General features: G+C 44.4%; 1 protein-coding gene across 2 annotated transcripts in view; it reads left to right on the forward strand.

The window, feature by feature from the left end:
- Nucleotides 1–14713, forward strand: part of Rab3gap2 (RAB3 GTPase activating non-catalytic protein subunit 2) — a 76375-nt gene that overhangs the window by 47142 nt on the left and 14520 nt on the right. Inside the window, exons 18-26 of one of the 2 annotated variants that reach the window (XM_021171092.3) lie at nt 2015–2105; nt 4723–4850; nt 5547–5760; nt 6630–6727; nt 7793–7898; nt 9172–9332; nt 10144–10372; nt 13217–13390; nt 13489–13595. In XM_021171092.3, coding sequence (XP_021026751.1) covers nt 2015–2105; nt 4723–4850; nt 5547–5760; nt 6630–6727; nt 7793–7898; nt 9172–9332; nt 10144–10372; nt 13217–13390; nt 13489–13595 — 1308 coding nt within the window. The remainder of the gene's footprint in view (nt 1–2014; nt 2106–4722; nt 4851–5546; nt 5761–6629; nt 6728–7792; nt 7899–9171; nt 9333–10143; nt 10373–13216; nt 13391–13488; nt 13596–14713) is intronic. The other variant, XM_021171095.3, reaches the window with a different exon arrangement.

The following is a 14713-nucleotide window of genomic DNA, read 5'->3' on the forward strand; positions in this document are numbered from 1 at the left end:
TATCACTGCAAGAGTTTATGGAGGTTTCATTACTTCGATTGCACCATTGACTGTTATTGGCTAATTTACCCCTTCAGTGTTCCTCCCTGGAAGCTAAAAATTAGAAATCTCTAAGCTCCTGGCAGGTTGCCATGGTAGCCAGCCCCATCTTGTGCCTGTGCCAGGGAGGGACTGCCTCACTGAAACAGAAGGTGTTTGTGTTTTCTCCAGCGAAGTTGCAGAGGTCTCAGTTCTGTATCGGGAACCTGGGGGCAAACACGAAATGTTACGACGGAACATTCTCCCAGTTTCTCTGTCCGCAGGGATTTTTAGCACCCCCGTTCCAGGAGCTGGGGCCGAGAACAGTCAATAAAACAAAAGATTGTTTAGCACCTGTCACTCAGGAAATTATTGTTAGAAACCATAAGAGCTGTGAGCAAGGAACCAAGGGCAAAGATCAGTGTGCATATTATTATTTCACAACATATGTGGGAGAAACCGGTAAGGAATGGTTTATATTGGAGCCATTTTAAAAAAATACTTTATTAGCCAGGTAGTAATGGCACATGCCTTTAATCTTAGCCCCCAAGAGGCAGAGGCAGGCAGATCTCTGTGAGTTCAAGACCAGCCTGGTCTACAGATTGAGTTCTAAGACAGCCAGGACTACACAGAGAAACCCTGCCTCAAAAAAGCAAACAAACAAAAAACTTTACTGTTTTATTATTATAGAGCAAAAAAGTCTCTGATTTTTGCTCTAATTTTCCATTCCACTGACTGCTAATTGACTTTCTCTTCCTCAGTTATTGAAGACAGCCCTGTGCCAGCACTGTAACTAACCATCTAGAGAGTTTAGTGAGTCAAGTAGAGAAGTGGTAGCCATCACTCCCCTCGCCGTGAGCACAGGCCAGCAGAGCTGGGATGCTGCAGGGCACAGGCTGTCTGATGAGGGGTTCTCTTTCTCCTCTGCTCACTATACCACCAATCCTACATGAGAGCATGGGCTTGATTCAAAATGCTAGAAAAGTCAAAACTTCCGATGGCCTCATAACACCAGAGGAAAGGCAGAGAATGAAGACCCTGAGAGACTGAATCCAGTGAGGGGAGAAAGTGGACTCGCCCACCAGTCTGCCGTATTGGAGAAGCAGGAGGGTTACCCTTGCCCTGGGTTTTGGTCTGTTTGCTCACTTCCTTTCTGGGCTATAGATGTTGCCTCATTAGAAGACTGGCAGTCTTGTGAGTTACCATCTCTGGTCATTTTGACCTCTCAATTATAGACGTCATTTTGTTATGAGACATAGTTTTTTTTTCTTCCTTCCTTCCTTCCTGTCTTTCTTTCTCTCTCTCTCTCTCTCTCTCTCTCTTTCTTTCTTTCTTTCTTTCTTGGCAGGGTATTTTTGTGTAGCGCTGGTGTATGTGGGACTCATACGCCTCTACCTGCCTCTACCTCCTGAGTGCTGGGAGTCCTGTGTCCTGCCACAGGCAGCGTACATAGGCTTAGACTACTTGTCTCATCAGTGAAAATCCAGTTTAATCTGATAATATGAAAGGATAAATGTGAACTTTAGCTGGTTCTGACTCATCGCTGCCTCCAGTGTGATGAGGTGTTTTATAGCCTGTGATTGAAGGCCTTTAAGCATCCGGATTAGGGAGGACGGAGCGTGTACTGTGTCTAGCTAGCATGGCAGTTGCAGCAGCCCACCATGTGCACATGCGGCAAGTGGTGATGAGGTAGCAGCTTCATAACTGGCATGCTGGTAACCTCTGCTTGTCACCCATTCCGTGGAGGCCACTTCAGACTGTTTTGGAGAATAACTGTGTCCTTGTTATGTCGTGTGGCCATTCTGTGGCCCAGCAACCGCCCATTGGTTACTCGCTCTCTGTCTGGACATAGGCTCGGTCACGTTCTACTTTTAATGTAACTTGAATTCTCAGCTGTGTGTATTGAAGGTGGGATAGCAAAGATGCAGGTGTATGTATGAGGCTAAAGCTAAATTGTTGCTGCATAATCACTAGAGTTGTTCACTGTTTCTTCTAGGCTCTGGAAAGCATTTTGGCCAGTGACCGTTTATCGTTTTCCTGCCTTAGAAATGTTACTCAGACTTTAATGGACACTTTAAAAAACCAAGGTAATAAATACTGTTAAGGTTTCCCTTCATATTATATATCTCATTATGGGACATATGATGCCATCACGCTATATTAACATAGAGATGACTGCCAGACAGTTAGCTAGGGAATCGGCAGACAGACATGAACTAGGGTACTTACTCTATACCCTTACGTTGGGAGTTTTAAACATTGTCCACCTAACATGCATTTGATCTGAACTGACTCAGAGTGCTAACTATCTCCAGGAATAGTCTTTGTGCATGCCTCACTGTAGTGAGGGAAGATGTCAGTACAGAAAGACGAGAAGCAGACAGAGGCTATCTGTGTTGTGCCCACTCTATTCCAGGCACAGGGAGCATTTGGAAAAGAGAGACAGAAAGATGGCAGGAAGCAGGGGTGGGTGGGTGGAGGAAAGTTGTCTGGTTACAGTAGAGCCACTGCACTCATGAAGCCACCACTGTGCCTCCCTGCCCTAAACCTGTCAGCATGAAGCCATGCACATCCCTGCATTGAGGGTGGCAGGGCTCCTAAGTCCCCACCCCTGCCTGAGGAGCAGTTGACAGTTGATGCCTTCTGGAGGTGGGAGAGTCAATTTTCCTTAGGGCTGTGGGCTCCTGTTAGCACACACACTCCAGTGGGTGGCCCCATACCTGGGATGAGATCTACAAGAGGCAGAAATCGGACTCAGTGCGATGCTTAGGGGGGAAGGGCATACCGTACTTAGAAAGCTCCCATCCTCAAGAGTGTTAATAAAATATCAAAGTTTAATGTGACGTTCCATAACTGCTGTGTGGTATTTTTTATTTATTTGTAATTTTTTGATAATCAAGTTTCTAGAATTAAAAGTAGACATGAAGTTGGGAAGGGGTGGAGGTGAATATGCTCAAAATGTATTATATGCATACATCAAATTCTTAAATAATTAATAAAAGTATTACTTTAAACATTAAAAAATAAAATTGTGCACCAAGAAAATAATTAACATTATAAAATTTTAAGAGGGTGATGAGCAGCTGTTATTTTGACAGAGTTGCAGAACATTGTGAAAGCCATTGGGATAAGGGTAGTGAGCTAATGGTATGCAAGAACCAAACAGGGCTGGGGTCATGGCACAAGCCTTCAGTCTCAGCCCTGGAGAGGCAGAAATGGGCGGGGCTCTGAGTTCAAAGGTCAGCCTGGTTACAGGGTACAGGCCAGCCAGCTCTCCATAGGAGACCCAGTCTTATAAACAACAACAAAACCCAAACACATTTTCTTTCTATCTTTGGCTTTTGCTTTGCCTCCTAGGAGAAGAGGTTTCTAATGGGGACTTTCTTTAATATTATTCTGACTGGGGTAATGGTGGAGAGTGTTTATTCTTTGAGGTGACGTTCTATTAGTGTAGAGGACCTGCACACTCTCATCCGTTTGGGAACTCACAGCCTGTCATTACATCAGCAGGGCTGAGTTGTGGTGCTGACTTTGATTTGTATAAACTTGTCTGGAAAGAGTTACATTTGAAACTATGGCTTGTAACTCCATATTCTATTCAGCCGAGCTTGCAAAGTTAACTGGCTCCACATTCCTAATATCAATTGAATTGTGGTGTGCAGGGGATTGAATCCATCCACTTGGGACTTTTTCCTAGCAGTAGAGTCTAAAGCCAGATTATATTTAATTACGTTCATACCTAATCATGCTTGAGCCAGGCTACAATGACTTCAAAAAGAATTCATATTAAGTTTCTGCAGGACATAAAGCACATAATTTTGAGATAGTTTTCATTCTTGACATTTTCAGTAGATATAGAAAGCCTGCCCTTGGTAAACAGTGGATGTCTTTAGTGTCCATATCTTAGTGGAGACCGCTCAATGAAAAGGCATACGGTACCTAAAAAGTTTCATATCCCTTGAACACATTAACAAAACATCTGATATTATATAGAGAATAAGGCAAAATTTTTAAAAAAATCATAGTTTCAAGTTCTGTTGCTAAATCAGAGTCCTGAAATTTTTCAGAGTTTCTTATGCTGTTTTATAATAGCTGTGAGAACATGGGTAACACTTCTTGTTATCCATGCTTAAATAAGAGTTCTTCAAGTTTTCCATAGCTGCCCTTGCAGAGAATATATATTTGTTTTATATTAGCGAGAAATACTTCAATTCTTATGCATAATGTGCTCTGTATGGAATCGTTCCTCAGCATTAGTCTTGAGGGGATGTTAGTGGACGTCTGCTTAGGTCTTTGCCAGGCTGTCCTGACAGTACATTCGCCACAGTCCACGGTTGCAGTGTGAGCCTCGTTGTCTTTGACCCCTTGATAGCGGTCAGAGCCAGGCAGCCGTGCGTGTGCACATCTTCAGGTGAGCACAGCGAGCGTCTGGTGCTGGGGCCAACAGAGGACGGACGGTTAGAAGTACGACATGGGACTCTCTTACCCTCGCTCCGTAGCTCTTCTCCCCTTATTAGAAACTGTTATTTCACTTAAAAAGCTAGACATTTTATTATATTGGAAAAAGTATTTTTGCTTTCAAAATCTATGATAGGTTGAGCATATCAATATTTAACCTATTAATAAATGCATATTTAAGAGATTATGGGAGTCTTTTTATGAGTCTGTTAAGTATGTCTAATATGTTTTTCCTCTGCCTTTTAGAGCTTGAGTCTGTTGATGAAGGACTGCTACAGTTTTGTGCCAGTAAATTAAAACTACTACATCTTTATGAATCTGTCAGTCAGTTAAATACTCTTGATTTTCACTCAGACACCCCATTCTCTGATAATGTGAGTAGCCACAGTGTTCATACTGTGCACAGTTATCTCCATGAGGATTTATAACTTTTAAGCATTTTTGAGTAAACAACAGAAAATTAAAGGTTTGGGGTGGGTGTCTTGTTTTTAAGAACTTAAAGGTATATTCTCTCTATCAGGCCTCCTTTCTGTCCCTTGCTGCTTAATTTATATTACTGTATGTTTTGTAAGAATATAAAAATATTAAATCTCATTGTCGGTTCATCGCTCCCGTTTTAGACGCCTTTGATTTTTCTTGACATGTTTAAAGGTGATGTCATTCACTGTCCTATTGCTGTGGTTAGACACCATGACCAAGGTCACTCTTACAAAGGAAAGATTTCCCTGGGGCCTGCTTACAGTTTCAGAGGGTTACACTGACGTCCCTTTATGAGTCTTTTTCTGTTTTATAAAACGTATTTATTAGGGCCTAACTTTTAGAGAAGTAGATAGTACTCTAAAGAGACTTGGCACTGTTTGGAATATAGTTCTTTCAAGCTTCGTTTACTTACATAGCATCATATTTATGAAATGTTATTTAAAACTAACATGTGAAACAATACATTATCTCTGTCATATTTCACACTAATTTTAAAAGCCATCATTGCTCATCAGCCTGGAATCTCAGTTCCGTTAATGGGCAGCTAGCATTTGTGGCAATTGAGAGAGAACGCCTTCTCTTGCTCACAGGATTTGGCTGTCTTGCTAAGGCTGGATGATAAGGAACTCCTGAAACTCCGGGCCTTATTAGAGAAATATAAACAAGAAAACACCAAAGCCACCGTCCGGTTTTCTGAGGATGCAGACAGAGTGCTACCTGTGAAGACCTTCCTGGAGTACCTAGAATATGAGAAGGATGCACTGAGCATAAGGAAGATCGGAGAGGAGGAGTATGTGGCTCTAGGTAGGTAAAGCCCGGCAATCTGTTCCGTACACCCTCCCTCGACCGAACACGTCCACAGAAGCATACAGCAGTTCAGCGCCTGCTTCTGTTTTGAGATTCAATGACCAAAAATTCAGTGTACATATTTTTTGGTCAGTGATGCATTCTGGGTGTCCACACACCATGTCATACCAGTTTAATTGTATTAGTAAGCCTTCTGATAATGTTGAGGCTGGAGAAATGGCTCACTCAGTAAAGTGCTTGCCATGCAAACATGGGGACCTTAGTTTGAAATTGCAGCTTCTATGCAAAAAGCCAGGCATGGTGACATCTGCCTCTAATCCTAGCACTGGGTAGACAGAGATATGGGAATCCCTGGGGCTCTCTCTGGCCAGCTTAGTCTATGCCTAACTGGGCAACTTCAGATTCAGTGAGTGATCTGTTTTAAAAAATAAGATAGGAACATTTGAGGAGGACATCCTACGTTGACCTGTGACCTCCACATACTCACACACACGCATGAGAGAGAGAGAGAGAGAGAGAGAGAGAGAGAGAGAGAGAGAGAGAGTTTTAAGGCATAATGATTTGCCTTCTATTCTCCTAAATCAAATTTAGATAATTAAGTTCTTTTCTTTCGGGTGTGGAAACCTTTAATCCCAGCATTCAGGAGGCAGAGGCAGGTGGGTCTTTGTGAGTTTGAGGCTGGTCTGGCCTGCACAATGAGTTTCAGGACAGCCAGGACTATATAAAGAATGAGTGCCTCTCAAACAATACCCACAAAAAATCTTTCTTTTCCTACTGCCCTGCTCCTCTGGAATTCCAGTTTCTAGTCAGTGAGATTTGTGACTATGAACCTTTTTCCTCCGTGATGTGTTTGTTTGTTTTGCCAGGCAGTTTCTTTTTCTGGAAGTGTTTGCATGGAGAAAGCTCCACTGAAGAGATGTGCCACAGCCTGGAGTCGGCTGGACTCAGCCCTCAGCAGTTACTGGTGAGGTGTCGTTACTGAACCCCTTGCAGATGTTACATACAAGTGTCATGTCTTAAACCATTCTCTTTAGTGTGTCAGGAGCAGACATTTTAAACCTGAGATGATCAAAGGAAATTGCAATTGCTATATCAAGATTGTTTTATTTTCTTATACATTTCTGGGCTCAGATAAATATAGACTCTAGCAGGTGAATACATTTACAGTGGGTTCTGATCATCAGTTGTTATGTTAGAACAAAAAGAGCTCTTAAAAAACAATGTCAGCATTTCCAAACTGAAATATTCAGGGATAGAATCTTTACACACCTGTGCTCTTCAAGTCCCAGCGTCTCAGAATCATCCATTGTGTTCTACAAATCTTAGAACTGTTGTAAGAAGGCTTCCATGCTCATCAACGTGGTTTCATTTAAAATACGTTTTTTATAGCATGTTAGGGATTTTGGAATAGGAATCTGGCCAGGCAGTAGTGGCGCATGCCTTTAATCCCAGCACTTGGGAGGCAGAGGCAGGCGGGTTTCTGAATTCGAGGCCAGTGTGGTCTACAGAGTGAGTTCCAGGACAGCCAGAATTACACCTGTCTCGGAAAAAAAACAAACAAAAAACAAACAAACAAAAAAGAATAGGAATCTGATAGTTCATACTGTTTCCCCACCACTGTGTCTCTGTATCTTTGGCAAAAGCAAGATCAAGATAACCCCCACACATACACACACTCACACACACACACACACACACACACACAGTCTGCTCTCAGCACCTACAGCCGCTGCTTTCCTCAGAAGCCAATGCCTCAGTGGTGTCCTTTCTGGCAGTGCTCTCCTAACTGTGGCTCAGATTGGAAGATAGTGCACACCTAAGAGACAGAAGGGGTGGGATACAGGGACCCAGCAGGTGTTGAGGATCTCTTAGGCAGACACTTTACCTCAGGGTAATGCCCACATTCCATGATAGACCAAGCACAGCTAGACAGCTTCATCATCGTGCACACATGCACACGGTGGGAAAGTATGCAATCTTCCCTACGTTAAATACTACTTAGGCTGAACAAGATTTGATTTTATTTCAGTCTCTGCTCCTAAGTGTTTGGCTTTCGAAGGAAAAAGATATTTTGGACAAACCACAGTCTGTCTGCTGTCTTCATACCATGCTGTCCCTGCTGAGCAAGATGAAAGGTAAGAGACCAGTGCATTTTGTGGGCCGGTGTCCTCAGGGTTTCCACTTTGATGCTCAGAAACAGAATGTAATGTTTGAAATACCACACAAAGACAGGAGGAGTTTCTCAACAAAAGGAGACTGTAATGTGGAGAACACTTCAGTGGGGTGGGTAGCTAGGAAGTAGATCCTTTGATACACAGGCTCTGGTTTGCATCCTTGGCCATTTAAACACACATGCACATGAAGCCTACACATGAACACCTGCATATGAACACTTACATATAAACACATGTATGTGAGCACATGCGCAGAGCACATGCACTGGTCGGAAGCTTGCTGTGCTTTGGCAGTGTGCTTTAATATGAGACACTGAAATTCAGCTGTCAGAGGTATAATGTCACCAGAAAGCAGCCTTTTATAGAAATAATATTTTGCCCATTTTGGTAGGAGAAATGGCTCAGAGATTAAAAGCACTCATTGCTCTTCTAGAAAAGCCAGGTTCAGTTCCCAGCACCCATATGGTGGCTCACTACTCCAGGTCCAGGGGATGCATTGCCCTCTTATGGCCTCTACAGGCACCAGACTTGTGTGTGTACACAGACACACGTGCAGACGAAACCCCAAACACATAAAGTAAGTAGTACATTTTTTTAGAAGTTAAACATACATATATCCTCATCCCCAACATTCCTCTTTCATAATAATGAAGATAGTTCAAATAAGAATTTGGTATTGATTCAGAAACAGCATGACTAAGAGTATAAAGAAATGGAAGAGAAATGTTCTGAATAAAATCAGTTGCAGTGTCTTAGAGGCTTTACTGCTGTGTTAAAAACCAAAAGCAGCAGGGAAGGAAAGGGCTCGTTCCTTCCAAGTAACAGTCCGTCTGTCTGTCACTGAGGGAGTTGATAAGCCTAGAGGCAGAAGCCGTAGCAGAGACTGGAGGAGTATGGCCTGTTTGCTTGTCCTCCATGATCAACCTGCTTTCTTGTTCACTCCCAGGTCACCAGCTGGGGATGAGGGGTACCACCTACAGGGTGCTGGCTGCCTGCTGGCTCAGCTTGTGGAGGCAGTTGGTTAACGGAGGTTCCTTTCTAGCAGATGACTCAAGTCTGTGTCCAGTAGACAAAACCCCAGCTAGCACACAGTATTAATACTCTAGTGCGTTTAGATGTGTGCAGGGACACCTTTGACAGGTGTAGTTTAAGCCTAAAGGATGGCACACGTATAGTACATGCCCATACTGACAGAGTGAGACGTTACTGTTTCCATTGTCCCTTGTCTCTGCAGTGGCCATCGATGAGACGTGGGATTCTCAGTCTGTGTCCCCCTGGTGGCAGCAGATGCGCATGGCCTGCATCCAGTCAGAGAACAGTGGAGCTGCCCTGCTGTCTGCACATGTGGGACATTCTGTGGCCGCACAGATGTCCAGTGGTGCTACAGATAAGAAAGTAAGTGGGCAGCCGTGTGGCTTTGCTCCGTAGCTGTCCTGCTGGCTGATGTCTGGTTTTCCATCCTCGGGTGGGTGGCTTGCAGTGTTCTGGAGCATGGAGCGTGGAGTGTGTGAGGAGTTTGAAGTAGCTGCTGACGGGTAGTGATGCTTCCCTCACCAAGGGGTCAGGGTCATACTGGACTGCCTCCTAGGTTTGTTCACATTCTGCAGCCAATGGTTGTCTCCATCCTCCTCCAGACGCAGCCCTCAGTCCGGCAGACCAGCGCTTCTACCGAACTTGCCGTGTCTTTCCCGAGGGTTCATTTGTGCTAAGAAGTTTGCTTTTCTTACATTTCATGTTAGGTCAAGTAGTTTCTCCTAGCGGGCTGTTAGGTTAACACCTGGGTGGGTCTCTAGTGGTGTGCTATAAACATGATCAGTCCTGGAGGTTATGGGGTAAATGTGACACTACCAGACTGAGATGTTTGCAGTGATAGCATTCGCTGGTACTTTGTGTCAGTGCCGAGGAGAGCAGCCTTTGCGAGAGGCCAGAGACTCCTAAGTTGCACACTGGTTGAGCCTGACTTATGGCCACAGGACAGACCTCTCATAACTGTCCTGAGTCTGCAGTCTCATCCACTCAAGTGTTACATCTATAAAATGGCTTCTCTGCTGCTTTAAGTTGATGCTGCTCCGGCGTCTGCCAGGCGGCTGGGGACGCGGCTCAGAAGAGCACTTGCCCAGCACAGGTGAGGCCATGGGTTCAGTCTCCAGCACCGCAGTGAAACCAAACACATTGCCCAGGGTGTGAGCAGGATTTCTTCTGTCAGTTTTCCCAGATGGTGTTGGATGCAGATGCAGAAGCCCTCACGGACTCCTGGGAGGCCCTTTCTCTGGACACGGAGTACTGGAAGCTCCTGCTGAGACAGCTGGAGGACTGCCTCATTCTCCAGACTCTGCTGCATAGCAAGTTGAGCCCTCCAGCCGCCAAAGCAGCATCTCTGCAGACGGAGCCACTTCCAAGGCTTTCTGTTAAAAAGCTGTTAGAAGGGGGGAAAGGTGAGCTAGAGATCATGTGAGTGTGCACATGTGCACTCATGGCATTCTGAATGCGCGCTTACTCATTTCCTTTAATGTAGCCCTGGCTTGCTCTGAACTCATAGTCCTCCTGCCTTAGCCAAATGCTAGGAACATGGGTGTGCCTTTTAATTACTATTAGAGCAGCACTAGGTTTTCAGTAAGTGAAATGTTTATGGAGACTCCCGTCCTTGGACCTGAGTCCGTCTATCCTCCTGCCTCACCTACTCCTGGACACTTGAGTTGTTGCTCACATTTCAAAATCTAAGTCTCTACCCAGGAAACCATTTCCGAGCAGTGTTCTCTTCTCCCTCCTCATCTCCAGAGAGCTAGCAACTTCATCCCTTCCTCTCTTTCTTCCCTGTTTTGTGGTTTTAAATTTTCCTTTAGTATGTTTTTATGTTTGATTGCCACAAAGTAGTCATACACATTGTGAGACCTGGAGTAACATTTTACTCTGTGCATCATTAGCTCAGGTCTGTTACAGAGATGTTTGTTACTGTTCTGTCAGGAGCACTCAGAGTCCTCTGCGCTGTCTATTTTGAATGTACAATTAGTTGTGTAGATTCTCTTCTGTGCTGTGGACCAGATGCACCCAAGTGCCCGGCACTGTCGTCTCTCCACCCTTCTTGCTGGCCGCTCTCTCCACAGCCACTCCTGTGAGAACAACTGTGTGCTCGTTTTCAGTTTTCATTGAGTGTTCATTATTCTTACCAGAGGCTCTAGGAAGCATTTGGTACCAGAACAATATTTCTAGATTTACATATTCAAGTGCTTATAGCTTTTTATGATTTATTAGTGTGTGTGTGTGTGTATGCAGATACATTGACTTTGTGTACACACATGGAGGGCAGGAAAGGGCGTCACGTGTCCTTAGTCAGTTTCCTTCTGTTCCTTTGCAGCAGGGTCTCTTTCCAATCCTAGGATTCAAACTTTCTAGCCTAGGTTGGAAGCCAGCCAGACCCAGGGATCCTTCTGTGTCTGCCACCTCAGAGATGGGCTTACAAGGGTGTTTGGATGCCTGGCTCGTTACAGGGGAATCGAGCTCTCTACTGCAGGCCTCATGGTTGGGCACTACTGACTCTCAAACACTGAACCATCTCTACAGGCCTATGTTTATAGATTTTTATTTAGCTTGCTTTTCTTTTATTTAAATATTTATTTGTTTGTTTAATGTATGTAAGTACACTGTAGCTGTACAGGTGGTTGTGAGCCACCATGTGGTTGCTGGGACTTGAACTCAGGACCTTTGGAAGAGCAGTCAGTGCTTGTAACTGCTGAGCCGTCTCTCCAGCCCATTTGCTCATTTTTATAAGATTGGTAACAGTTTTTCATACCGTACATTTACTGCATCCCATGCTGTCACCGTAAGAAGGTTGGGGTACATTATCTTACTGTTAACGCAAAAAGTATAGTCGGGATAACTGTAGAGCAGCAGACACAGGGTCACTTAGAAGGCAGACAGGAAGGCTGACCTCCCAGCCCTGCTCAGGATGTTTCCACAGATAAGATGAGTTTACTATGAAGCATTATTTTTATGGGAAACTCTTTATTTGAATCGAAATAAGAGGTAAGCCAGGCATGGTGGCACACATTAGTCTCAACTGTTCTGGAAACACATAGGGGCTGAACATTTGAGCTAATAAATTTCAGATGAGCCGTAGTGGGCAACATAGTGATCCTTAATTCTTGCCCCTACTTCTCCACCCCAAAAGACAGGAAGATTGGGGGGGGAGCTAGTGTTTATTATTTTTAAATGTATTTTGTTTTTTTTAATAAGCAGAATTTTTCAGAATCCTTGAATATTTTCAGCTCACACAAATGTTTATGTCCTCTTGATGAGTAAAACATGTAAATTATGGCTAAGTTTTACTCATTAATATTTTATAACACAATGAAGTCAGTTGTATATTAGATGTAATGTGGAGTGGGTGGGGTCACCGGGGTCCTGGCTCAGTGGGTAAGAGCGCATGCTGCTGAGCATGGGATCCTGAGTTCAGATCTTTGAGCCGCATAAAAGCTAAGTGTCGCTATGCACACTCTACCCACGGTCGTGGGAGATAGTGATAGACTGGGGTGCTGCCATCGTCACTGCAGGTTCAGTGAGACCCTGTCTCAAGTGAGTCAGGCAGAGTTACAAAGCAGGACACCCAGCATCCTCCTCTGATGTATGTACATGTAATACACATATACAAATATATACATTATTTTAAATTAGAGTAAAGGAGCATGAGTTCCAGTGATAGAATGATTGTCTGGCCTGCACAGTCGTAGGCTGGATCGCCAGCACCTCGTGAGCTGGGTGTAGCACACACATCCACTCCAAAGGCGGCAGCAGCAGCAGCAGCAGCAGCAGCAGCAGCAGCAGCACAAGTTCACAGTCACTTATCCTCAGTTTAATGATTTGTTTGAGGCCAGCCTGATGCAAGACCCTTTCTCAAACAAACCACAAAAGAAACCTTTAAAATAGTAGTAATTCCTCCATCTGTGTCCGGTGTGGTATATTTTGAATGTATGGACCTGGCAAGTGTGTAGTCTATAGGATTGATACATGCCAATTTATGTTTATTTGAGATTTTCTCAGTGTAGAAGTGTGCCCCCAGATACCAGCTGTATTGCTTGCTCTCCCAGGTTGAATGATAGGTATTCATGTGCTTTAAGTCCATGGCTTTTTGGCATCACCAGGTTCAGGTTCCAAAGTGGATGTGCTGTGTATATGTGTACCTAAGGGAATATTTGTACCCATGCTCTGTATTTGGCTTCATTTAGCATGTTGCTGCTCATATTTTACCAGATTTCATTTTCTTTCTTGTCTCAAACCTATAGGTGGTATTGCAGACAGTGTAGCCAAGTGGATATTTAAACAGGACCTCAGCCCTGAATTGTTGAAATGTGCCAACAAAGAGAGAGATGTAGAAAATCCAGACGAACCCAGAGAAGGTATTACCCGAAGTCTCCCTGAGGTGTCAGAGGTGGAGATAGACCTAGGAGCCGTACCAGGTGACACCCGAATAATGAGCACTGTGGAATCCAGGGTGGAGTGACACGGGTGAGTTCTCCTTACCAAAAGTATGCTGTTACCCTCTTGTGTCTTCCAGACTTGCTCCACCTGGCCTACGAGCAGTTCCCTTGTAGCCTTGAGCTTGACGTGCTGCATGCCCACTGCTGCTGGGAGTATGTGGTTCAGTGGAACAAAGACCCGGAGGTAAGCATCCCCACCTGCTGCTTCTGTCTGCGTGTGCGTGTGCGTGTGCGTGTGTGTGTGTGTACACGGGCACACGCGCACGCACACTCCACTCAGTATGGAACCTATAGATGGCTTCATGTTTGCTAGGCAAGGACTCCCAACATTGAACGATATCCCCAGCCCTTTCACATTTACTTCCTGGAGACAGGATCTAGACTGGCCTTGAACCGAGGCCTTCCTGAGTTGTAAGCGATGAGAAGCACAGTGGCCAGCTGTATAATTAAGTGTGGCTTTTATTTATTTTATTTTATTTTATTTTTATTTTTTCGAAACAAGGTTTCTTTGTATAGCCCTGGCTGTCCTGGAACTCAGTTTGTAGACTGGGCTGGCCTCGAACTCAGAAATCCGCCTGCCTCTGCCTCCCAAGTGCTAGGATTAAAGGCGTGCGCCACCACTGCCCAGCTAATTTTATTTTTTAAAAGATTTATTATGTATACAACATTCTGCCTGCAGTCCAGAAGAGGGCACTAGATCTTATTACAATTGGTTATGAGCCACCATGTGGTTGCTGAGAATTAAACTCAGACCTCTGGAAGAGCAGCCAGTGCTCTTAACCTCTGAGCCATCTCTCCAGTCCATTACCTTTAGTTTTAAATTGAATTATCTTTGGAGAATTTCCAGTATCAACATGTGTGGTGACAGTAGTGATAGGGAGGCTTCAAAAGGTTTTAGCAAACGTCTCGATGATTCTGTGAGTATGATGTGCGATTTGGATTTGAGACGCCTTTGTGGTTACACAGGTAGCTTCTGAGGCTTCCCTCCAGTGTTTCCTGTTCCCTCGCTCTCATTCTTCTTACCATTCACTCCTAACACTGGCCGATATGCTCGCTTTCATATTTATTGTCAGACTCCCTCACTACACTCTATGCTCAGTGCAGACAAAGGTCTGGGTCTATTTTGTTCAGTGTAGTATTACTGGGGCCTTAGGCTTGGTACATGGTAGATGCTCAAATCTGCTGTATGGTGATTGTTTGCAAAAGGGAATTCAGTTTTCATACCTGTGAAATGCAAGTATTACCTGAAGAGAGGAATTGTGTAGTAGATAGACCTTGGGAGCTTGAGTCCCAGTCAGCACG

This window comes from Mus caroli, unplaced genomic scaffold, assembly GCF_978045245.1.
Source record: "Mus caroli unplaced genomic scaffold, Mus_caroli_1 scaffold_1, whole genome shotgun sequence".
Classification (NCBI taxonomy): Eukaryota; Metazoa; Chordata; class Mammalia; order Rodentia; family Muridae; genus Mus; species Mus caroli.